Raw genomic sequence first — 25,720 nt, forward strand, 5'->3', positions numbered from 1 at the left:
CCAGCCCACGGCAGAGGGCTGATGGCCTCAGGCAGCCAGATGGGTCCAGACTCTAAGTGTGTGTCGGTCTGCCTGCCATGGGACCCTGACAGGCATCGAGATGGGCAGTGGAATGGATGGGGAGAAGGACTGAGGCTGCCTGTCCACAGCGGGAGATGGGCCGCAGCCTGTGGGGGAGACGATCCTTTCCTGGGAGAAAGTCTTGGTGGGTGCCGTGCCTGTGAGACCGTGTGCCTGGCTGCTGGAGGCCTGACAGAGTTGTCCTCAGCTCCTGCCTTCTCCAGAGCTTGTGGGAGCCCACGGTGTCCTGCAGGGCAGCTATTCCCCCTCTCTTCCTGTTTGGCCTGAGGAAGCAACATTCCCTGTGGAGAACTTCTCTGCTCCAACAGTGACGGGGTGCCGGCCCTGGTCTGGCCTCCGTGGCCCTGTCAGAATAGAGGGAGGCGTCTGACCTTTGGCACACGCCAACTCATCCACGTTCGTGCTTCTGCTAGAGCAGTGCAGACTTGTGTTTTGAGCAGCCCAGTCTAGGAGACCCCAAAATACAGCCCAAACTGCCTATGGCGAGAAGCAACAGAACTAGACTCTTTGCAAGACCACCCGAGGGCCAGCTGGTTGGCAGTCTCAGATTCCAGCCCGCTGGAAAAATGTCGAGGTGAGGGGCTGAAAATAGAAGGGGTGGAGAAGTGAAAGTGAGGGATAAGAGGGCTAAGTGGCGGCAGGAGATGAAGCAGTGACACTGGAGGGTGTCAGCACATTTCAGTGGAAATTAGTCGATTGACACAGACCTCCAAATACCACAGGGATGTGTCCTGTGGGAGAACCAAGTCACATTCAGAGTCCCCGCTGCTAGGGAGTATGGGAAATGTAGCTTTCAACCACCCAGACCTAGTGTTTTTGGAATCAGAGGGGTTAGGCATAATGCTGAAAGAAACAGCTCCAGCAAAGCAAACAAAACAAAATAGAAAATTGCTATTGGCCCCAAAATGTGTTATCAAACCCAAGTTAGGGTGCTCTCTGCTCAGAGGACAGTTATTTGAGACAAAAGGGTTAATGTGAAGTAAACAGATGGAATCAGGTACTACAACCTGAAAAGAAGGGAAATTTGTTGTCCCCTCTGATCAGCTTCCTGTCAGGTTGGGGCTAGGGGTTTATATAGGGCTGGCTGGGGAAGTTCGCAGAAAATTAGGGGCAATAGGTAAGTTGGAGAAAGGACTTCCATCTCCAGGCCTGGATGACTAATGAATCCTCAGGGTATATGATCATAGACTTTCAGATAACATGACTGGACAGCATCTAGCTCTAGGAAACGCATAATAGTCTTCAGGAATCTTTCCGGGGGTCAGAGAGATAATAGAGCAGATATGACACTTGCCTTGTATGCGGCTGACCCAAGTTTGATTTCCTAGCCCCATATACAGTCCCCTGAAGCCATCAGAAGTGACCCCAGAGCACAGAGCTGGGAGTAAGCTTTGAGTGCTAACGGGTATGGCCCACGAACAAAAAAGAAGCCCTGTGTTTGCTCTTTCTCCTCTATCCATAACTGGGCTTGGTTTAATATTAAACATACAAAGCATGGGAGTGTCTCTTAGGATTGGGAAGCAGGTCAAACGCAGTGGGAAATGAGAGGTTAAAAGCCACATGTATGTGAGGAGAATACAAAGCCTTTGGTACTTGCTCACGCGCAAATGGAATCCTCAAGACAGCAGTTGATGCTGTGGTTTGGATCTCAGCAGCATGGTCAGGGCTGGTGCCACCATCTAAGAGACAATCATGGAAATAGTAAGAGCACACGTGAAATGTTTGCAGATGGATAAAAGAGTGCCAGGGACAGGAGTACCAGGTCCCTCCGCAAGTAGATATGGTTGTTCCGCCCCTGGACTTGAGACCTCGTTACTTGGGCCTGGGTGTCGGCATCGTCCTCTTCCTAGATCATTAGGGTTCACAGTAAGTCCAGAGGAAGTGTCTGGAAAAATGACTGATGTCATGCAGTAGGAAGCCACAGCAAACGTAACAGCTATGCTTTGCATCCTTAAAGGATACCTGAGCGGGGCTGGAGCCATAGCACAGTGGGTAGGGCGTTTGCCCTGCACGTGTCTGACCTGGATTTGATCTCCAGCACCCCATGTGGTCCCCCAGCACTGCCAGGAGTGATTCCTGAGTGCAGAGCCAGGAGTAACCCCTGAGCACGGCCGGGTGTGACTCCTCCCCCAAAAAGGCCAAAAGTAAATAAATAAATAAATAAATAAATAAATAAATAAATAATGGATGCCTGAGCTTTGTGGGAGTCAAACAAAATGAGGAATCACAGAACTCCCATGTTGCCCTACATAAACTCTTTGCATCTAGTTAAAAGCATGTAGAGAAAGAACACTGGAATGACTGAATATTGCAATTATATGACGGAGACATGCTGAAGTTATGACCCTCTCGCTTTCCTCTCTCTCAGATCTGAAATACTCCCTCACAAAAGTCTTTATGACTAAAGAGAAAAGTAAGCAGGGCTAGAAAGACACCGATGGCTATTAGCGAGTCTATAACAACCCAGGTATTTCTCTTATACGTGTAGAGTGATTATTCACAACACTTCTCATCTAGCAGCACTTCCCAAAATTGGCCCACCACCAATTTAGCCTACAACCCCCTTTACAGGACTGCCTCCCCACTTAAGGAAAAAAAATCACTCAACACGCACTTGGAAATCTACCTTCTCTGCTCAGGAGCCCCTCCTGGCTGTGTTTGAAGGACCACACCATACTGGGGAGCAGATCCGAGCCTCTGTATGCAAAGCAACATACTCGTGCTCACCAAATTATCTCTCTGGCACTAGAAACTTCTTTAGACAAACATACAGAAAATGGACGAAAGAGATAGTACAGCAGGTAGAGTGCTTACCTTGCACATACATCACCCTAGCTTTGATCCAGGGCATCACATAGGGTCCTCCAGCACTTCTAGGGGTGATCCCTGAGTACAGAGCCAGAAGTAATCCCTGAGCACTGCCCGGTGTGGCCCCCCCAGCAGAACAAACTAAAATAGAAAACAATCCCCAATTGACGTCCTCTCTGGACTAGACCAGGGGATGGTAACACCCACTCTGGGAAACTGTGAGGAGAGTTGACCCCTTTTGGTGGGAATCTTTGCTATACACAGAGTGATGACAGACCCCTTTCATACACTTAGTAGAGGGGAGTGTGTACGGAATCCTTTGACCTAGAGAATGTGAGATGAGCTGGTTTCAAGTGAGGCTGTCTTTGGGGTCCAGGCCTCTCTGCTGCTTTCTGAATATTTCCTAATGGAATTCTGACTCAGATAACTTGCAGAATTGTTTGCCAAAAAAACTTACTACCCAGACAGTCACTGTGGATAAAGAATTCATGAGTCCTGGGAGAAGGCATAAGTGTCCTATCTTTGTTGTTCTTCCAACAAGGCCTTGTGGCAGGTTTGTTATCCACATGTGCCACATGCCATACTACCACTGCATGGTGTATGCAAAGGAAAAATCATTTGTATCTTTTATTGAGCCTGAAATTAGGATTCTGAGCAAGAGCTCTTGCCATCTGTAGGAAGTGAAGGAAACTGGAGAGATTTGGGTACAGTTAAGTCATAGTCCATGGAGGTACCAGTTTTGTTGGTGGTGCCAGAGATTGAACTCTGGGTCTCATAGTGCTTTACTGTTAGCTACCCTTGACCCCCAGAGGGATCTCTGAAGCATGAAGGGCACCAGAGATCGTCTTCCACAAAGAAAGAGGTCAGCCTTTGTATCTCTGAAATGAAGTCTTTTAGTCAGTCCTGAGTGTATCCATGAGTTAATTAGCCACTGGGGGCCTCTGTGCCAGCGCAGTGGGGCTGGGCGCCGATGGCATGTGCTACAGTGTGACTCGGATGCAGCCTACACCTCCTTGGTTCTACATTACGCTCATTCTCCAGGCACCTGAGGAACCTTCCAGGTAGGTGTTTAGTGAGATGAATGAGGCGCCTCTAAATGATGCTCATCTCCTCTCTGCCCACATCCACTCCAGCCTCCCTCTCCACTGGTTGGCCTCATGACACTCCTGATGGGGCGAGCCCTAGGCAGTCTGAACCCCTTTATAATCTTCTGAACATCTTTAGAACTGTATATGTTCTAACCTGTCTATCTACAGACAAGAGAAACAGCCTGGGGCAGGGCGGGAGGGTCATGTGAGTGCAAAACGTGTCCTTCTCTTTCTCCCAAAAGCAGCTGTCCTGCCTCTCGACGATGACATGGGTCAGTTGCCACCTGGTCATACCATTGCTTTAAGTGCCAGTATGACCTGATCTCTCTCTGCTTGGCTGACATGAGAGTGTGGCCAGGTGGTAATTGTTGCCTTGAGGCTAGGGGGGCTCTTGCTGTACCCCCTAGACAAATCATCTATCCTCTGACCCATAAAACCTGGAGTTGACATACAGGAAAAACAGAGGTCATGGGAGTGATGGGACCTTTGGGTTCCCAGGCTCATAGATTCTACTTTTGGTGACCACAGCACTCCCCAGTGGTTGCTGGGGTGTGCGTTGCTTCCTAAAGGACATTGACCTCTTCTCCTGTGGTGTCATCTTCAGGTTGGCAGCTCAGCTGTGCCTTCGATGGGCCCTTCCCCCAGTCTATCACGATGGCAGGTTCAGTTGAATGACTGGTGGGTCCAAGGATCAGGCACTTCCTGTTTAGCTCCCTTTGCCACAAATGGGTCCTTTATTGAGGGTAAAGCGTGTGAGCGATCCTCCTGAAGTCTGCTGCTCTGTGGATTCTCAGAACATGGGAGGTGGGAAAGGCAAATCCAGACCTGCAACATGCTCATCCAATCAGGATGACTTGTCCGTTCTACACAGAAAAGGTCTGATGCAATCACCTTGGGCAGCTGGACTCCTAGATGATGGTGTCCTAGCAGGGGTCAGCACTGGTCTCTGGTGAGGACAGGCTATACGTTCCACAGCAGCAAGAACTTGATGGGCCCCGGTGGGAGAGAGCCTATGCTTGAGGCATCTGCAGAGCGTCCATCTCAGCCACCATGGCCATGTATGAAGACATTGCGTAGATGTCGAGCTGATGTTAGGAGCTGGCCGCTAGGCCTGTCCAATCTATGACTGTTCTTCTCTGTCTCTTCTACTGTGATGGTGTCTGCTGGCATCAGCTCCTCAAACTTGCCTGTCTAGCCATCTCTTCCCCGACCACCCGCTGCCCCTTCCTCTCTAATAGTCTTTTTCGCAAGCTCCCAAACAGCCACGTATGCCATTCACCACTGTCCGTGGAATTGTATTTCCCTTGAGTCGCTACACTCTTCCTTTCATTGAGTAATTGAGTGCACTACCTCAAACCCTGACTATTGAGAGGATTTCTTCTGACTCTAACCTTTCAAGCCACAGTCACACAGTAGAAGTTCATTTCTAACTTGCACCAACATGCCAAACTGACAGATCCATGAACCCTCTGGGTTACTATACATCAGTGTCAATTGACTGATGACAATTTAGAAATAGACTTTCTAAAGTGCTAAGCACCCTGCCCAGGTTATTAAACTTTAGGAAAATAAGAAATGAGCTGGAAGAGATAATTGGATAAAAGGCATTTCTCTATTCATTTTTCTCCCAGATTACAAAAATAAATAATAAACAAAAATTTAACAGGAACTTTTATTTTGTTTTGTTTGGGGTCACACCTGGTGGTGGTCAGGAGTTGCTGCATTCAAGGATCACTCAGGGCACCATATTGGGTGCTGGAGTTGAACCCAGGTTGGCCACTTGCAAGGCAAGCACCCTACCTGTTATACCGTATTGTCCCAGGCTCTGAATGTCACTTTTTATCCAGCCCAAATCTTTATGCTATACATTCTCTATGCTGCTGCTTTCTGAGGACTCCACGCTTTTGCGAGAGGAGTAGGGTACACCCAGTGGTGCTCAGCCATTTCTCCTGGCTCTCTGCTAAGGGATCATTCCTGGCAGGGATCAGAGGACCTTATAGTGTTCCAGAGACTGAACCCACATCAACTGCATGCAAGGCAAGTGCCCATCTGCTGTATTACCTCTCTGGCCCTTCTATCCTTCATTTGATCAACAGACAGCACAGGAGAATGGGCCCAGATTTTCCAACTCTGCCCATTTAGCACTCTCCTTTGGAGCTGCTGACCTCAGACTCAGTGCATTCATTTATCTGTCAGAGTGTAACGCCCCGTTAGTCCTGCCCTTCCGTCCCTGGAGGCTTACTCCCACTGGTTGTCGGTTTTACTTTACTGCTCAGATGGTAATTATTCCCATGTTCCTTCTTATCTTTACCATTAGGGCTCTGGCATCACCATGGCTACCGAGGGAACAGCTCTGACATAGCATCACTTCTGGTTAGTGGTGTATAGCACACAGTACCACCGAGCCTCTCAGCTGCTGTTTATTCCGCAGTGCATCCTGTCCACATTGTTGTTCTGGTGGTCATTGCTGTTCCTGCTGCTGTGGGGGCCATAGCCAGTGGTGCTTGAGGTGCCCGTGATAGAACCCAGGGCCTCACAATGCTCTACTGCTATGTCCCTTGTTTTAATTTTATTTTTTTAATTTTGGTGCTACCTCCCTTAACCCACTGAATGTAGTCTAGATAGAATCGACTTTCTGCTTCCCCAAGTAACATGGACAGCACACAGGCTTTTCCTTCTCACATAGCTCATTTTTCAGAGCTCATTTCTGTTCTCTGCTGTACTATTGCACGGCCTTGTTCCACTTTCCTTATTCTCACAGTCCTCACAAGTTGCCATATAAACTCAAGCATCTCTCCTTCAATTCATCTGGGCCATCACTATGTTCAGTCTTCTTGGATCTGGGCACAGTTCCCGAGCTTCACTCTCAGAATCCCTGTCAGGGTGTTAGCTCCTGCATCTCTGGACAATGTTCCTCTCGGCACTCTCTCTTCTCTTAATATTCCTCCTCCAACACCCACAGGATCAAATCCACTTGCTGCCAGTACTGCTTACACAGGGACTCAAGTATCATTCTATCATGTCATTCCTGTCCTTCCTTCTTCATCTGATACCTCCCCAGCTGAGCCATGGTGCTCTTGTGGCCAGGAAGAGGGGCAGAGCAGAGGCAGTTGGCATGCAAGGCATCATTGTCGCTCTGAGAACTTCCATATAATCTTTGGTTGAGAAAAGACCTCCTTATAGCTAGGATATTCTGTAACCCCAGAGGATTTGTGGCAACACTCAGAAAGATTCAGAGGGTTCCTCTTGTAAGTCCCCAAGGGTTCATACAGAACAGTTCTTTGAGATTTTACCCTGGCCCCTCTTTTTTAAAAAATTGGATCACCATGAGATATAGTTACAAATTTTTTCATGATTGAGCTGCCTCTTTCCTGCCCCTCTGCTCTCGTAGATCAGGAGCCTCCCACTCTCTACAGACCCAGATGAACTTGAATCTCTCAAACTTGGTACCTTTCAGACAAGCGCGCCTACCAAGTGGACTTGCCTACAAGTAATCTCTATATCCTGGGCATCCCATGTGGTTCCCTGAGCACTGCCAGGAGTAATCCCTGAGCATCACTGGGAATTACTCCTGGCAGTGCTCAGTGGACCACATAGGTTGAACCTAGGGTCAGCCGTATGCGAGGCAGGGGGCCTTACCACCCTTCTAATACTGTTAATCACTGTTTCATGCATACATCTTTCCAACACCACACTCACTGTGAGACTGCTCACTCTCTCCACCAAGATCCAAAAGGTTCCCCATTCAGACCCCCACCCCCAAACTCAGCCCTGTGAACTTACTCTCCAGTCCTTTTGCCTTTGGCCATCTGTTGTCACCTTACTGTGTGTCTTTGTATTCCACACATGAGGGACATCATTCTGTCTATCTCTCCCCTCTGGCTGACTTCATTCAGCATACTGCCTTCTAGTTCCATCATGTAGTGACAAATTGCATTTCTTCCAGTTTTTTTTCTCTGTGTTCAGAGTTTTCCATGTTTTCTAAATCATCCTACTTTGAAAATCACCCATTTGATCATGTTTTTAAACTTTGCTGAAGCATGACTTCTGTAAAACACTTCTCAATCTTTTCAGTCTCCTCTTTCTTCATGGTGATTCTGTCCCTTTCTTATTCCTGCGGCTGCTTATTGGTGTGGCTTTTTAATCCTTTATCAGATGAAGAAGTATTTGCTATGAAATTCGTCCTTTTAAAGAAGTGGAATTTTCCAAATTAAGTTTGCTATGTAGTATATATGTATGTGTGTTTTCTTTGTGTGGGTGTGTGTTGGGGGGGGGGGGGGACGGAGTCACCACACCTGGTGATGCTCAGGGCTTACTCCTGGTTCTGCACTCAGAGATCACTCCTGGTGTGCTCAAGGGACCATAATGAGATTCCAGGGACTGAACCCTGATTGGTTGTATGCAAGGCAAGTGCCCTGCCTGCTGTATTATTGCTCCAAGTCCTGTGTATATGTACAATTTTTTGTTTGGGGGGCACACCTGGCAGTGCTTAAGGGACCACATGCAGTGCCCTGCATTGCAACAAAAGTGCTTTCATGAACCCTGCACTATATCTCTGGCTGTTGTTGTTTTTGCTTTCATCACTATAGATTCCTTTTATGGAATTTTCTTAGGTTGACTTTCTCCTCTGGGTGTTGGGGTTTTCAGCATCTTCAGAGAAGTGGCAGTGCATTGGTTTTTCATAAGGGTACTCAAGGCTGTAAATTGTCCTTTGAAGACCATTTTGGCTATTATCCATACTTTTTACATATTGTAAAATCATGGTTATTCATTTATCAGATGATTATTCATTAATCCAGCTCAGATTTCCTCTTGATGCCACTCACAGCCCCCATGCTGGGTGGGTCCCTGCGCATTAACTGGTCTTCCCCGAACCCCGGTTACTCCCGACCCCTCTGACATTATCTGCCTGGGCCTTCGCTCTGGAATTCCTTTCTTTTTTTTTTTTTTTTTTGCTTTTTGGGTCACACCCGGCAATGCACAGGGGTTACTCCTGGTTCTACACTCAGGAATTACTCCCAGTGGTGCTCAGGGGACCATATGGGATGCTGGGATTCGAACCCGGGTCGGCCGCGTGCAAGGCAAACGCCCTACCCGCTGTGCTATCGCTCCAGCCCCTGGAATTCCTTTCTTCAGAGGAGCTTTAGCAAACCCGTTCTGTGCCCCTAGAAACTCCCACCCATCAGTTTTGCCCATATTTTTCCTTGCTTTTTTTTTTCTTTTTTGGGTCACACACGGCGATGCACAAGGGTTGGTTATTCCTGGATCTGCACTCAAGAATTACTCCTGGCGGTGCTCAGGGGACCATATGGGATGCTGGGAATCGAACCCGGGTCGGCCACGTGCAAGGCAAACGCCCTACCCGCTGTGCTATGGCTCCAGCCCCTCTCCTAGCTTTATTAATTTATCACTGTTAATTACATTCATTTTCTATTTGTCTCTCCTGGTAGATTATAAATTTTCCTAAAAACACAAAACAGTGACAATCAGATACTCAGCAAGTGGTAAATGAGTGACCCGAATCCTATTCCAACCTTTATTTTAGATCACTAGGTCATCACTTCAAGCATAAATGGGGCATCCTAGTTTACTGTAAACACACCAGAACACTGTGGCTCTTAGTAGAATTGTGTTCCTCACTTACAGGCAAGTGCAGGTAGGCAGGCTAGGAGGGGCTCCTTCACAAAGGACTCTTAGGAACCGAGGGGTATTACCTCCCATGGTCCCACCCACCTCTCCACAGCAGCACATGGCCCGTGGGAAGGTGAGGATTAACTTGGAAGACTCTCAAAGCCTGGCTGCAGACACTCAGAGGTCATTTCTGCTCACACTTCAAGAATAGGGGCCAGAGAGACAGTACAGCGGTGAGGCCCTTACCTTGCTTGTGACTGACCTCAGATCTATCTTTGGGACCCCATATGGTCCCCTGAATCCACCTGGAGTGATCCCTGAGGACAGAACCAGGAGTAGGCACCCCCCACACATACACCCAAATGAATTAATTCATAAAATAAAATCACATTTCAGGGTTTCACCTCTCTGCAAGATAGACTGAAAATATAGCAGTGCTGGCCAGACCCAGGACTCACTTTGTTCTCACAGTGCCACAGAGAGAACATGGATCTGGGCCTGGAGCTGAAAGTATCTGCCCCATCCCCACTCCTCTGGCTGCGACACCCCCATGTGCTCCTTCCTTTCTCCAGGGCCCATGATCACACACAGTCCTGCATCCAGGGGAAGGTCAGGCCAACACCACCAGGTGCAAGCAATGTCGCTGCGGTGTGAGCTGGAAAGGAAAGAGAACTTCTCTGCCCATCCCGGCACCCTTGCCACTGGTGAGGGGCACACAGGCAGGTATCTGTGATGAAAACTCCCTCTGAAGGCGAGAAAGCAGAAATCATATCCACAGCAGGAATGAACCCTTGTCCCGGAGGGACTGCACTGACCATGTCCTGGTGGGAATGTTTCCCTTCACAAGGCCCTGCTTCTTCCTCCGGGGAGACTGTGAGGTTCAGGGCCCACCTTGGGAGATTCTTCTTCCACCATCCTTCAGAAATGAATACTTTTCATGGCCTATTCCCCTCTGGAAAAGGTTGGGGTGGCATTTTATGGCTTAAGAAATCAAAGGTATTTCCAAGCTCAGTGAGGCTTTGGACAATACAAATCTTCAAATAGCAGAGGGAAGGTATCATGTCTAGTTGCTCATTGGCAAATAATTCCTGTAATTACAACCAAATTTCTCTCCAAGACATGGTTTTTATAACTACTTTTTAAAATTTTTATTTTTTTATTGAATCACCATGTGGAAAATTACAATGCTTTCAGGCTTAAGTCTCAGTTATACAATGCTGAAACAACCATCCCTTCACCAGTGCCCATATCCCACCACTGAAAAAAAAAAAGCACAGTATACCTCCCATCCCGCCCCCTGCACCCCCCAACCTTGTAACTGATAAATTTCACTTTACTTTCTATTTACTTTGGTTACATTCAATATTTCAACACAAACCTCACTATTATTGTTAGGAGTACCCCACTAGAGTCAGATCTGTTGTGAAGAGATATGAGGTTTTGGATTTCTGTACTTTAGCAACTAAGTCCAGGGAGATTTCTTCCAGATATTGGATCATTGCAAGCTTGTAAACCCCATCTGTGGTCGTCATAATATGCTCCTGGGAGTGCATGGGGCCGAGGCTTAGTTCTCAGTCTGGAGACATTCTTCGAGGAGCTGCCCATGCTGAAAAATTTAGCTGGCGTCTGGAGTCATGCTTGTGCAGCTGTGGAGAGGCCGCACACATGTGCGGCCCCCGGGATCACATCTTGGCGGCACCTATAACTACTTTATTCTTTGTCTCAATCACCCTCAAATTTAATGTCAATTTAAAGCATCCTTAAAAAAGATGCTTTAAATGATGCTTACAATGATGTTGTGGATAGATAGGTATCTGGCAATGTACTTTTGGGAGCCAATAATAAGGTTTAAGCAGAGATTTCCTAGCCCTGAAGAATCCCAAAGGCATAAAAACCACATCTCTTTGACATACAAAATCTGACTCACTGGAGAGGAGAAACTGAGTCGCCACCTAGATACAGAAATTCCCTGAGGAGAGAGGGCATATCAAAGAAGAAAAAGCTATGGAAGAATCCATGAGGATATAAAAAGATCATCAACAGAGAAAGGGACTGGGTTATGGGAAGACCATCAACAGTGCAAAATTTCGTATTACAATGCCCAAATTAACTTTTTTTTTCTTTTTGGGTCACACTTGGCAATGCACAGGGGTTACTGGCTCTGCACTCAGGAATTACTCCTGGTGGTGCTCAGGGGACCATATGGGATGCTGCGAATCGAACCCGGGTCAGCTGTATGCAAGGCAAACGCTATACCTGCTGTGCTATTTCTCCAGCCCCCCAAATTAACTTTTATGTGTGCAGAACTCCAGGGGGGAAGCATTCGGAGGAACTGTGCCAAAGCTCCTCCTGAGAGCCGTTTGGGGCTTGCTCCCATGCTCTCCCTTGGACACTTACCTCGCTCGCTTGTCTCGGCATAACTTCGCTTGCTTTTCCTCGCTAGAGAACCTGTGTTCTCCATTGATCCTGCACTCCCTTTCTCTCTCCTCACATCTCCCCCTCACCACTTTATTTAAACACCTTTTTTTTTGGCTTTTTGGGTCACACCTGGCGATGCACAGGGGTTACTCCTGGCTCTGCACTCAGGAATTACTCCTGGCGGTGCTCAGGGGACCATATGGGATGCTGGGAATCGAACCCGGGTAGGCCTCGTGCAAGGCAAACGCCCTACCCACTGTGCTATCGCTCCATCCCCTAAACACCATTCTTTACAAAGTTGTTCATGAAAATTTGTTACAGGCATGCAATATTCCAACCCCAACCCCACCACCACTGCCCCCTTCCCTCGACCATTGTCCCAATTTTCCAGCCACCCCTCAAGCACAATAATTTATTTTATATTGCTTGTTAACATTAAATGACTAATGGAATGGTCAAAAATTTATTTCCATTGGGCTGGAGTAATAGCACAGCAGGGAGGGTGTTTGCCTTACTCGCGGAAGACCTGGGTTCAATCTCCAGCATCCGATATGGTCCTCTGAGCACATCCAGGAGTAATTCCTGAGTGCAGATCCAGGGATAAGCCCTGTATATCACTGGATATGACCCAAAAATATAAAAGAAATTATTTCCATAAAAGAAAATTTGTGAAAATTGTTTTACCTTGGAAACATTAAGTCCTTGTCTGAGATTTTTTTAAGCTACTGTTACGAGTTAAGCCTTCTGTATTAATGCTATTGGAGTCAGCATTGGTTGGCTTCTGTGTCACATCCCACCAATCTAGGGTGCTGCTACTGGGATGGCAGTGTTGTAAAGTTTGGACATTTTGTGTGGCTGTGAATGAGGCCACACACTCTAGAAGATCCAGAATATTTAACCGAACACTTAACTGTCAGTAAAATATTTAACTGGGCATGGCTTCTGGTCTTCTGGAAGAACAGGGAGGTGGTGGGAGGTCACCCACCCTGACTCTGAGAAGGCCTGCGGTTTTCAGCCACAAAGACCCGTGTACCTGAAGTTTTCAGCACTTTAGGTTTTCTGTGGCACTCAGTCGGGAGGCAGTGGGGTCTGGCCAGAGGCATGATGGAGGCTTTGAGGTGTGGGCGTGGCCACCAGGGTTTTGTTGGGGCGGGAGCTGGTCCTCCCCACTCCAAGATCATCCCGTGGGTCTCAGCCAGGAATAGGACTCTGAGAAATTTTTGCAGCAAGTTAATCTCTTTTGAGATTTATTTATGAGTCTCAGTATCGAGGCCAGTAGATAAGCTGGCACAGCAGTGCCAGGGCTTCCTCTCTCACAGTTTTCTAAGTTTTGTTCAATTAAAAATAGCTTGTCTATTCCACCTCCTCCTGAAGTTCTTTTCTGAGTTTAGGACTGACTTTCCTTTCCTGCAAAGATTCCTCACCCCGCCTGAGACCATGGCTCCCTGTTGGATGGTGCCTCGAGGGGCTGGTGGACGTGGTGCTCACAGCTGACTTTACCTGTCCTGACCCACGCCAGGCACTTCCCCGAGTGTGGGTGGCTTTGATGGGCTGAGCAGACAGGTGGATGCTCTTTTCTTGAGGCTACCTCCTTTGCTCCCCACTTTACCAAGCCATTGGCAACCATGAGGAAGCTCCACCAACAAATTAGTCTCTGCTTGGCTTACTAAGATGACTGAGTGGATCTTCCAAAACCTTCCTCAGGCTATGTCCAGCTCTTTTATAGCAATAAAGTGTGTAAAACAAAAAATTGCTGCTTTAATCATTTTAGTAATGATAAAATCAAATGACATTAATTACACTGAGCATATTGTATAACCAGCACTACCTTTTCCAAAACTTTCCCATCATCCCTTTCAAAACTTTTGAAAACATTTTGAGAGGTTTGTGGGGGGAGTCACCCCCAATGGTACTTAGGAATTGTTCCTGACTCCGTGCTCAGGTGTCTCTCCTTGTGGTGATAAGGTCAAACATGTAAGGCAGGCACCTTACCCACTGCCGTATGTCTTTGCCCCCAAACTTCTGATTAGGAACTGAATAACTCCTCATTACCTGGTAATATTATTTTATTTTCTATCTCTTTGAATTTTCCTGTTTTGATCACTTATATAACATGGCATCATATATTTTGTGTCTAACTTATTTCACTTAGTTGTTTTCGAAATACCCAACTCTTCAATTTCATTATTATCATGACTGAGTGATATTCTATTGCACGTATGTGTGTATATACTACATTTCATTGCCAATTCACCTGTTAATAAAATTTGGATTGTTTCTGCCTTTATAATGCTATGCATAATATTTGACATAATATTGGACTAGAGTGATAGCACAGTGGGTAGGGCATTTGCCTCGCACGCAGCCAACCCGGGTTTGATTCCTCCATCCCTCTCAGAGAGCTCGGCAAGCTTCTGAGAGTATCCCGCCCACACGGAAAAGCCTGGCAAGCTACCAGTGGTGTATTTGATATGCCCAAAACAGTAACAACAAGTCTCACAATGGAGACATTACTGGTGCCCGCTCAAGCAAATCAATGAACAACGGGATGACAGTGCTACAGTGCATAATATTACTATGATCGTTGGCATCTTTTTAAATCTGTTTTCAATTATTTGGCAAATTCCTAGAAGTGTAACTACTGAGTAATATGGTTAAGTTTATGTTTAATTTTGATGTTTATGTTAATTTATGTTTAATTTATGTTTAATTTATTTCCCATGTGACCTGAACCATTTTATATTCCCACCTTCAACATGGAACAAATATCATATGATCTCCTTCATGTGTGTAATAGAGAAAAAGGAAGGGAATAGACAGTATGGTTTTAATTTTTGAAATGTCGGTCTTTGACTCATGTTGAGTTATTTTTGTATGTGGTGTTAGGTGTTAGTTTGAGTTCCAGCTTCACTCCTTTGTATGTGAATGTTCATTCTCCCCGTGTCTTTGCTAAAGAGACCAAGTGGCCCTATCTACTATATCTTGTTTCTGATCTTTCTAGGGCTGTGTTTCCATAACATGCCAGAATTATGATCTCTTGAACTTGTAACTCTGAAGTGTTATAGTTTGAAATAGGAAGAATGAACCACTTTTTTTTTTTTTGCTTTTTGGGTCACACCCGGTGATGCACAGGCTCTGCACTCAGGAATTACTCCTGGCAGTACTCAGAGGACCATATGGGATGCTGGGAATCGAACCCGGGTCGGCCATGTGCAAGGCAAACACCCTACCCGCTGTGCTGTTGCTCAAGCCCCAAAGAATGAACCACTTTTATTGTTTTGTTACTAGATCATATGTTCAGGTTTTCTTAAAATTTTATGTGAATTTCACCATGGTTTTATTCATATCTGCAAAAAGATCTTGGAATTTTAAAGCATCTAATCTTAACAATATTAAATCACCCATGATCACAGATAGAGTCTCCTAATATAAGATTTATTAGGTATGCCTTGATTTCTTTTTTTAAAATAGGGCCACACCTGGGCCTTGCATGACCCAATAGTGCTCAGGGGCGATGTGGTACTGGGCTCAAAATCAGGGTCTCACACATGCTCAGTATATGCTTAACTGCTTAAGTACCTCCCTGGCTTCTTCCTTCATTTTTTTTTAATTTTATTTTTTTATTGAATAACCTTGTGGAAAGTTACAAAAGTTTCAGGTTTAAGTCTCAGTTATACAATGCTCAAACACCCATCCCTTCACCAGTGCACATATTCCACCACCAAGAATCACGGTATACCTTCCTTCATTTCTTTAAAAAATGTTTTATAGTTTCCAGTGTCTTTTGCCTTTGACTAAATTTCTTCTTGAGCATTTTACTCTTTTTGACACCACTATAAATGAATTTTGATCAAATTTATTATGAATTCTTTATCATTAACTACACATAAGCTATTACCATCTACAAGTAGTTTCTTCTTCTTTTCCAATTTGTGTACTGTTTATTTGTTTTTCTTTTTGGGGCCACACTGGTGCGTGTCTTACTCCTGGTTGTGTTAAGCAATCACTCCTTACAGTTCTCAGACTAACACATGCAATACTGGGAGTCTACCCCAGGTCAGTTGTGTGCAAGACAAGCACCCCTGACCTGCTGTACTAGCTCTCTAGCCCCAATTTTTCTTACCTAATTGCTATGTCTATAACCGCCAGTAATATGTTAAATAGTGGCAATCATGAATTTGTATTATTTCTGCTCTTGGGGGTAGAGTGTAGTTTTTAGCTGTGGGATTTTCATCTATGACCTTTATCATGCTGTGAAAAGAAACTTTCATTCTTATTTTATTGAGTTTTTTTTAATCAAGAGAGAGGAAGGATTGTGTTTCACCAAAAGTGTCTTTTGAATAAACTGATATGATCATGTAGGTTATTCTATTAATATGAATAACGAGGTATATTGCATTTATTTCTGCACGTTAACCCACTTTTTAGATGCTTGAGTAAATCCTACTTGGTTGAGGAACAGACAGATACATCTTGGAAATATTGTGGCTTTGGTTCTAGACCAGAGTACTTAAGTAAATGTTCAATAAAGCAAGTCACACACTTTTTTCTTTTGGAAAAGGTATGTTTGGACAAAGGTGTTGGCTATTAAGTGAGTGATGAGTCACAAAAGGAAACCAGTTTATATAATTATAATGACATAGGGACAACAAATGATCTCATGTGGGAAAAAAATGGTGCTGGTGGATTTGCTCAATACTGGGCTGCCACAGAACTTCAATTTGTAAACGTTTTTAAGCAAATCCAGTAAAATGAAGTATGGCTATATAATATATTTTAAATGCTGCTGAATCTTGTTTGGTTTTGCTGTTGTTGGGCCATATCTGGTGGGTTCAGGGAAATTATGTGGTGCTGGGGACTGGACCCAGATCAGCTGCATGCAAAGCCAGTGCCCCACCCACTGTACTATCTTTCTAGCCCCAAATGCTGCTAAATTTTGTTTGATGATTTTTAATTGATTTTACAAACTCTATTTATAGGATATATTGCCGTAGTTTTCTTTTCTCATATTGTCTTTGTTTAGTTTTAGAATTAAAACAATGAGTCAAGTTTTCCTTTCTCTTCAGTATTTTGTGGAAGAGTTAAAACATAATTTAACTTTAACTTTTTGATAGAATTCACCAGTAAGAACATCTTGCCCTGGTACTTTGTTTTTGTTTGTTGTTTTGTTTTGTTTTTTGGGGTCACACCTGGCGATGCTCAGTGGTTACTCCTGGCTCTGCACTCCTGGTGCTACTCAGGAGATCATATGGGATGCCAGGGATCAAACCCAGGTTGGCCGCATGTAAGGCAAATGCCCTACCTGATGTACTGGCTCTGACCCCTGCCCTGGTATTTTGTTGGTTGTGTTTTTGTTCTAGTTGTGGCGTGGAGAAGGTCTCCTAGGCAGGATTGCCTGTTGGTTGATCCTTTGTTGTTGATTCAATTTCCTTAACATTGTTGTTATTGTAACCAGATTTCCAGAGTAGGTTTTGGTATCACTGTAGCATTGTCATCCTGTTGCTCAGCACTCAGCGACTTATTTGCTCGAGGGGCACCAGTAACATCTCTATTGTGAGATTTGTTGTTACTGTTTTTGGCATATCGAATATGCCACGGTAGCTTGCCGGGCTCTGCTATGTGGGCAAGATACTCTCTATAGCTTGCCAGACTCTCCGAGAGGGTCGTGAAATTGAACCCAGGTCAGCGGTGTGCAAGGCAAATGCCCTACCTGCTGTGCTATCGTTCCAGCCCAAGTCTTGGTAGTTCATGTATTTCCATTAACTTTTAAATTTTATTTAAGTTATCCATCTATTAGAATATAGTTAAAACCACTCTTTCATTTTGTTTTTTGGTTTTGAGGTTACACCAGCAGTTCTCAGGGCTAACTGCTGGCTCTGTGCTCAGGGATCACTCCTGGCGGGGTCTGCATCCACCGCATGCAAGGCAAGTGGCCGAAGTGCCAGTCTACTAGCACTCGGCTCCACTCTGGCATTTCTTAATAATTTGGGTTTGCTGATTATTCTCTGCTGTTGTCATATTGTATTTAATATTTATATATACTCTAATTTTATTATTTTTCTTCTTTTGCTGGATTCAAATTTAGTTTTCTCTTTTTCTAGTTCCTTAATGTTGAATTAGATTCGAGCTTACTCCTCTTTAATATAGTCAGATCTTTTGTCTTTACTTATTTTTATTTTTTTATTGAATCACCATGAGAAAAATTACAAAGCTTTCAGGTTTAAGTCTCAGTCATACAATGATCAAACACCTATCCCTTCACCAGTGCACATATTCCACCACCAAGAACCCCAGTATACCCCCACCCCACCCCACCCCACCCCCACCTGTGTGGCTGATGATTTTCATTTTACTCTCTCTTTACTTTGATTACATTCAATATTTAGACAGAAAACCTCACTATTATTATTTGGAATTTCCCCCCAACAATCAGACCTGCCGAAAAAGGCATCATTTGATAATTTGTTTTCCATTGCTGAGAATGAAGAGTGTATAAAGTCCCGTGGCCGCTGTTGTGGCCACACGGTTTTGGATTTCTGGTATTTTAGAAATTAAGTCCAGAGAAATTTTTGCTAGAAGTCGCGTCACTGCAAGCTCGTACCTCTGTCTAGTGGCTCTAAAAGATGGCGGTCGCCATGCCACCGCCACTGCCAAAAGGGAAGGCCAAGGCACAGAAACCTTTCTCCTCCCGGGGTGGCATGGGGCCGTAGTTTAGTTCACAGTCTAGAGGTATTTCTGCAAGAAGCCACTGGGTTCTGAAATTAGTTAGTGGGCCTCTGGGATCATGGTCGTTCAGCAGCAAAGGAGCCATATGTGTAGGACCGCTCGGGGTCTTTTCTGGGCCTAGTCAGATCTTATTTAATGTAGAAGTTTACGGTTATAAAGTTCCATTTGAACACTGCTTTTATTGAATCCTACATATTTTTTGGAATATTATTTTTTCCTTTTCTCTGTATTCTCTAATTTTCCCTTGGGCTTTCTTGTTTGATCCATGGGTTATTGACAAGTGTGTTGTTTAATTTCTACACAATTCTAACTTTTTAAACTTCTTTCTGTTTTCCATTGCCAAGAGGTTAGAAAGGATACTTTGTATGCTTTAATTCTTTTAAAATGTATTAATATTTGTTTTGCAAGCTAATATATGGAGACCATATAGATTCTGTCCAACTTCTTGTTCGAGTTCTCTTTCCCACATTGACCCTTTCTCTGCCATTGAGTACATCATTGAAATTGCTGTATTGGGGCTGGAGTGATAGCACTACTTGAGGAGCTGAAGTGATAGAGCAGTGGGTAGGGTACCTGGAGTTACCCCATATGGTCCCTCAAGCACCACCAGGAGTAATTCCTTTTTTTTTTTTGGCTTTTTGGGTCACACCTGGTGATTCTCAGGGGTTACTCCAGCTTTGCACTCAGGAATTACTCCTGGAAGTACTCAGGGGGTCCATGTGTCATGACAGATGAACCCAGGTTGGCTGCATGCAAGGCAAATGCTCTACCCACTGTACTATTGCTCCAGTCCCAGGAGTGATTTCTGAGCTCAGAGCGAGGAGTGAGTCCCAAGGATCACCAGGTGTGGCCCCAACACAAAGCAAAAGAAAACAAAGAAATTCATGGCTTAAAACAACAAGTCTGTTCTCTGTTTGGGGGCCACACCCAGCAGTGCTCAGTTCCTACTCCTGGCTCTGTGCTCAGGGGTCACGCTGGTGGCTCTGCTGTGCCGTCACTCCACCCCAACAACAAGTCTTTTGGATCTCACCGTTTCTGCGGAGGCAGAAGTCTGTCCTGGAGGAAGGGCTGTGTCTTGGGGCCTTCCTGAGGCCTCAGCCAAGATGGCATGGGCAGGGGGTGGGGGGATGTTCGCCTTGTCTGTGTGAGGCTCTGAGCTCATTCCAGGGCACCGCATGCACCTTGGGCAGGTCAAGAGCCAGTGACCCCAGCGAGGCTGGGCCCTGAGCACTCCAGCGCTGGGTCCAAGCACTGATCTATTAGGCCTACACTACAAGGCCAAAAATTGCCAGAAGTGACCCCTACCGATGCCCACCAGGCACCCTGGGTGTGGCCCCTATTTCTAAGACCCTCACCAAGAACCTGCTGGGGCTGCGGGCTCTGTACTCAAGTGCTCACACCCAGGCCTGAGGGTGGCTGCGCTCTTGGCAGGAGGTCTGGGGTCTTCCCGTGTTCTCAGGGCCCAGTGCTGGCTTCCCCTGAGGGAGAAACCAGGGCCCAGCCAGGCAGGGCCGGGCATGCCTGCAATGCCTCTCTTAGGTTGCCCTGTTGCGTCTGCCGCCCGACTAGTGTCACAAGGCAGCACTCCCGGACGGTGGTGGCTGAAGGGGGGCTCCTCGGAGCCCTGTGGAGGGGGCCATGGCTTTTTCTTTGAACTCTGTCCCAGACACTTCTCCATGACAGCAGAGGTCAATCTCACATCAAGCTACACATCACTGTAACCTAACTTACTTAGCCAGCTCTGTGGGTGCAGGGCAGATGCTTCCTAACTGAGTCGCCCAGAAGCCCCCAGTCTGCACCGTGGGAGGGATCTTCTCGGACTGACCTGGTTCCTGGCCAGAGCCTGGGGGTCTGTGACCACCATGTGCAGGGGTGGTGTGGCCGTGCTGCTCTGTTTGAGAAGAAGCTCACTGAGTCCAGGGCTTCCTCTTGGTGGCTGTGGGTCACAGGCGGGAGAGCCCGGCATTCTGCCATCATCCCAAACCCTGTCCGCTGGGAAGCTCTGGCTCCTTTCAGCATCCTAGGCTTGACATGGCGATGACGTGACAGTTTCCTCCTGAGCCAAGCGAGGAGGAGCAGCAGGGGTGGAGGAGGGGCTGGGGAGGGGTCAGAGAGACTGTCCACACTCTTTTCCCTCGCCGCCCGTGCGAGGTCTGTGGGGCCCCAGGGACAGGACATCTGGGAAGCCAGGGCACCTCCAGCTAGAGAGCCCAGAAAAATCCCTTTGTCTCTGTCCCATGTGTGGTGTGAGCATGCCCGGGAGCCCGCAGGGCCTCTGGTGTGCTCACTTCCCGCAGCTGCCCTGGTGACCCAGGGACCACCCGGTCTCTGACTGTACAAATACAAATCAAACCTCACCTCAGGCAAAATTCACCAGAAATTCCCAGAATTCGAGTCCAGACCTGAGTCCTCGACAGGCTCCCCAACAGGCTCCCCATTGCCCACCGGGTCCTTCCAGGGTCTTCCTGTCCTTGGGCAGTGTGGTGACCACAGCCGGCTAGGACTAGCTGAGTCCCACCCTCAGCCCTGCCCCCCCCTTTTGCCTGCCCTCCCGCTCTCTGCCCTTTGGACCTTGCCTGGCCTGGTGGCAGCGGGCAGTGTGAGCATCTGCCGCCTCTGCCCAGACCCTGGCTTCCGGGGCCCGGTGGGTGGGCTTTGCAGGAGGGGAGTGGACAGGGCCTCTCCCACTCAGCATCTTAGGGCCCAGGCTGCAGCTGGTCAGCAACCAGAGCTCACACTGCCGCCGCGCGCTGGGGCACTCTCCAGAAGCCCTCAGGACCCTGATGCTTGCTCAGAGGCCCCATTCCGGCCCTCTGGGGGCCTCCTGGGCGCAGGGGCCAGGCCCTCCCCGATACCTGGCTTGTCATCAAACACCACGAGGGGTTCTGTCTCCTTCCTTGCCTCCAGGGAACAGGGTCCCCAAGAGCCAAGTCCTGCAGCAACACACAGCCGGGCTCCCTAAGCCCCAGCTCCATCCCCACACCTCCTGTAACCCTGTCCCAGCCAGGGCCTGAAGCTCTGCCCAGGCCTCACAGCCAGGCTGACCCTTGACCTCTGACCTCTCACACCTTGCTGCTTCTGCCACCTGTGTTTAGCTGGCGTGCCAGATCCCTCATCTCTACACCCAACTCTCCCCTGCTTGAAAGTGGCATCTCTGTTTCCGCTTGCTCAGCTCAACAGAGCTCACCCGACTCCTGGCATCCCCTCACCCCGGCCGGCCCGTCGCGAGGCCATCCTGCGTCAGGCCAGACTCAGCTCTGATCCCAGCACGGGCGCGGGGACAGCTCCCTGCCCTGGTCGCTGAGTCACCCCCTCCTACCACCCCCACCCCCGAGACCTCAGCGGCAGGCCTGCCCATGGGGCTCCTGGCTGACTCGTGGCACAGGGCCTGCCTGCCGCGCCATCTCCTCCCTCTGAGCTGTGCGTCACTCTGCTCCAGGCTCCTCTTCTGCCTCCCGTAGGGGCAGCTCTTGGTGGCCCCCAGGGAGAGACTGGCCAGACTGGGTCTCCAGCTGCAGGGGCCTTGCCTGGCGTGGGGGCCCGGGGGAGTAGCACCCTGTGCCTGGGTGGCACCGTGCACCTGAGTGTTGAGGGTGGGATTCTCCTGGCCTGATGGGAAGATGCGCGTTGCTTCCCAGGCTCCTCAGGCAGGACCCCCAACTCCTAGGCTGCTTGGGCCAGGCCAGCCAACCACTGGCATGGAGCCCCGTGGAAGGAGCACTTCTGTGGCTGGGATGGGGGCCCCAGGGAGGGCAGGGTGGCTGGGGAGAGGGTTTGGACTCCAGCTCGGAGACTTCTGTGCTCATGTCAGGGAGCATCAACTTCCCCGAGGGGCCCTAGCAGAGGTGGCGGCATGGATGGTGCCCCTGCCAGTGGCTAGAGGTCTCGTGCGATCTTTGCGGCATGGGTGCTTCAAGACTCTCATGGGGTTGTCTCTCAGACGGAAATGGCTAGAGCGAAATGAAACTTGAAGCCTCTCTGATTGCCCTGTGCACAGGGGCCGTGATGTCTGTGCATGCAGGGTACTACAAAGGGGCTTCTGGCCTGGTGGCCAGAGACCCCCATGGCATGGAGACCAGGACAGAGGAGGCAGGAGGATGCCAGCGGTGCCCAAGGCCCCGTCACAGTACCAGCACCGTCTCTCAGGGCCCAGGGTCTCTGAAGAAGCCCGTCTCTGGGAAGGTGCGTGGGTGTTGGCCACTCTCTCCTTGGGGCAGGCGCTGGAATGATGCGTGATGCCGCCATAGAGGCACCTTGGCTGGGCTAATGTTTCAGTTGCGTCTCATAAGAGCAACAGCACCCAAGCAGATCTGTGACTGCTGGGAATGCCTGGGGGTTCTTTCCTCTGGAGGGGAGGGTAGAAGGGCCGCACCCGGCAGGGTTCAGGGAACCATACCTAGTACAGGGGATCAAACCCTGGTCAGCTGCATGCAAGGCAAGCACCTTACCCTCTGCTATCTCTTTAACCCCCTAGGTTCCTCCCTCCCTCCCTCCCTCCCTCCCTCTCTCCCTCCTTCCTTCCTTCCTTTCTTCCTTCCTTCCTCCTTCCTTTCCTCTCTCCCTTCAATTTTTGGGAAGGGAAGGTGCTTTTTCAAGAGCTACACCTGACAGTGCTCAGGGACAACTCCTGGTTCTGTGCTCAGGGCTTGCCCCCAGCAGTGCTGGGGGACCATGTAGGTATCAAACCCCAGCCCCCTGCATGTATACTCAGTTCATGAGCTCTCCCTTTGGTGCTCTTTGATTTCTTTTCTTTGTGGTTATTGGAGGCTCAGGGAAGAAAGGAAGTAAGAGAGTTTCTGCTGGTTTTGTAGTGCTGGGGATCCGGTGGAGTGCACGTGTGTGTATGTGTGTGTGTGTGTGTGCGCACGTGGGTGCGCGTGTGCACACAGAGCACAAGCTCTTTCACTGAACTCTGACCCAGAACTTACTTCTGATATTACTGCCCACTGGGTTTGTCTTTTTTGTTCTGTTGGTTTATCCATTTTGAATCCTATGTGGCACATACAGGGTCAATCAGCCAATATCTCTTTTTCCTTTGACTCATTTCACTTGACTTCCCCTTCTCCAGGAAGTAAGGTTGGGGACAGGGCAGACGACTCCAAACTTTCCATCTTTAGGTGGCCAGCACCCTCTAGGAGTTGTGGAGTCACCTCAGAGTCACCTCTTCAGAAAAAAAGACTCTTTTTTAAAAAAATTTTATTATTTTTTAAATTTTTAATTAATTAATTATTTGTTTGTTTGTTTGTTTGTTTTTATTGAATCACCATGTGGAAAGTTACAAAGCTTTCAGGCTTAAGTCTCAGTTACATAATGCTCAAAAGAGACTCTTCTATGCCCGGAAAATGACCAGGGATTTCAGGGACATATGCCAAGAGCTAGGGACGGAGACGGTGTATGAACAAATACGCAGGGTCCTTTGTTTGCAGGCAGGGTCTCAGAGCATTATGTCAGAAATGGGGGAGAGATCAACAGCAACAATTCATTATTGTCAACCGTGCCAGTAGCCTTTCCCCTTCAGCCTGGTGTCCTCACAGCGGCAAGATGGCAGCCACTGTGAGGCCAACGTGTCCTTCTGTGAGGGTGAAAGGTTAGAGGGCACTGACCATCCACCGTCTAAACCGATCAAGGGCCAGAACAGGGTCCTAGACCCCAACCTGAATCAAATCACCTGTCGAAGAGGGAGTCTAACTGCGTCACGGGGGCCCAAGGCAGCCCAGGAGGGGTCCTCCCTCTGACGCTCACCCTGAATAGAATGCGGGCTTAACACACTGAGGATACTCGGGTCTGTGGTCTCTTGCTGTGGCCTCCGTCTGTAGCTGGGACCCCGAGCCTACAGGGACAGCAGTACAGTGGGCTGGTGAGAAACCTCTCCGGCCTTTCCTGCTTCGAACCCATAGCCGGCAGGGGGTGGGGGGCAACCCCCAGAGGACGCTCTGACCTCCAAGGTGTGGGGCAAGCCCAGGGCAGTGCTTGGGGGAGCTCAGCACAGGGGCCTCCTAGGTATGGTGAGCCACCGAGCATAGGTGACCTCAACAGCAGAGATGGCCAGGAAGATGCCTCAGGAGAACCCCTCCCCCACACCACCCATGCTTCAGGAAAGGGATGTACAGGCTCAATTTTATATACATGGCCTCTCTCATGACCACGTAGGGCCCCCAGCCCTGCCAGCCCCACTGTGGCCCTCTGGCCCCATGGTTTCTCCTGATCTGACTGCACAGGACCGTCTCATGCAAGGCTATGCATGATTCTATTTCCTCAACAGAACTTCTGAGAGGAGAATGACAGTCAGGCCAGCACCTGCCTCCTCCTCCTGGCCATAATGGCCCTCACCGGGACCCGGCCTCTGCACCTGGCCCCCGCACACCCCGGGCCACCTTTGCTCTTGGGGTGGTCTTGAAACTGCTGTTCCAGGTTTCTCACCAGCCCACTGTACTGCTGTTTGGGAATTTTGAGCCACACCCAGTGATGCTCAGGGCCTACTCCTGGCTCTGTACTCAGGGAACTCTCCTAGAGGGACTCAGGGGACCATAGGGGTGCTGGGGATTGAAACAGCGTTGACTGTGTGCATCACTGAACAGGCTCTCAGCCCTGTTTTAGCTCAGCTGGTTTAACTGGGGCCAATTAGATGCTGCTGAAACAAGGAGGCCATGACGGATGGGAGACAAACCTGATGACCAGCCCCCGGGCTCCTGGCCCCCGCCCAGCAGCCCTTCCCTCTCCCCTCGCAGGCGGAGCACATCCTGGCGGAGTTCCAGCTGCAGGAAGAGGATCTGAAGAAGGTGATGCAGCGGATGCAGAAGGAGATGGACCGTGGGCTGCGGCTGGAGACGCACGAGGAGGCCAGCGTGAAGATGCTGCCCACCTACGTGCGCTCCACCCCGGAAGGCTCGGGTAGGGACCCGGCAGGCAGCATGGTCCCAAAGCTCCCCACGGGGTGCGGTCTCCACACCAGCTGGCTCCCAGCCTTG

The 25,720-nt window shown here is 48.4% G+C and overlaps 1 protein-coding gene and 1 pseudogene across 1 annotated transcript in view; both read left to right on the forward strand.

Moving 5' to 3' along the window:
* GCK (glucokinase) overlaps positions 1–25,720 on the forward strand; it is a 36,576-nt gene that overhangs the window by 2,452 nt on the left and 8,404 nt on the right. The window contains exon 2 of the mRNA XM_055133963.1: positions 25,481–25,643. Coding sequence (XP_054989938.1) covers positions 25,481–25,643 — 163 coding nt within the window. The remainder of the gene's footprint in view (positions 1–25,480; positions 25,644–25,720) is intronic.
* On the forward strand, positions 5,500–5,617 carry LOC129403991 (small nucleolar RNA SNORA36 family; annotated as a pseudogene).

This window comes from Sorex araneus, chromosome 3, assembly GCF_027595985.1.
Source record: "Sorex araneus isolate mSorAra2 chromosome 3, mSorAra2.pri, whole genome shotgun sequence".
NCBI lineage: Eukaryota > Metazoa > Chordata > Mammalia > Eulipotyphla > Soricidae > Sorex > Sorex araneus.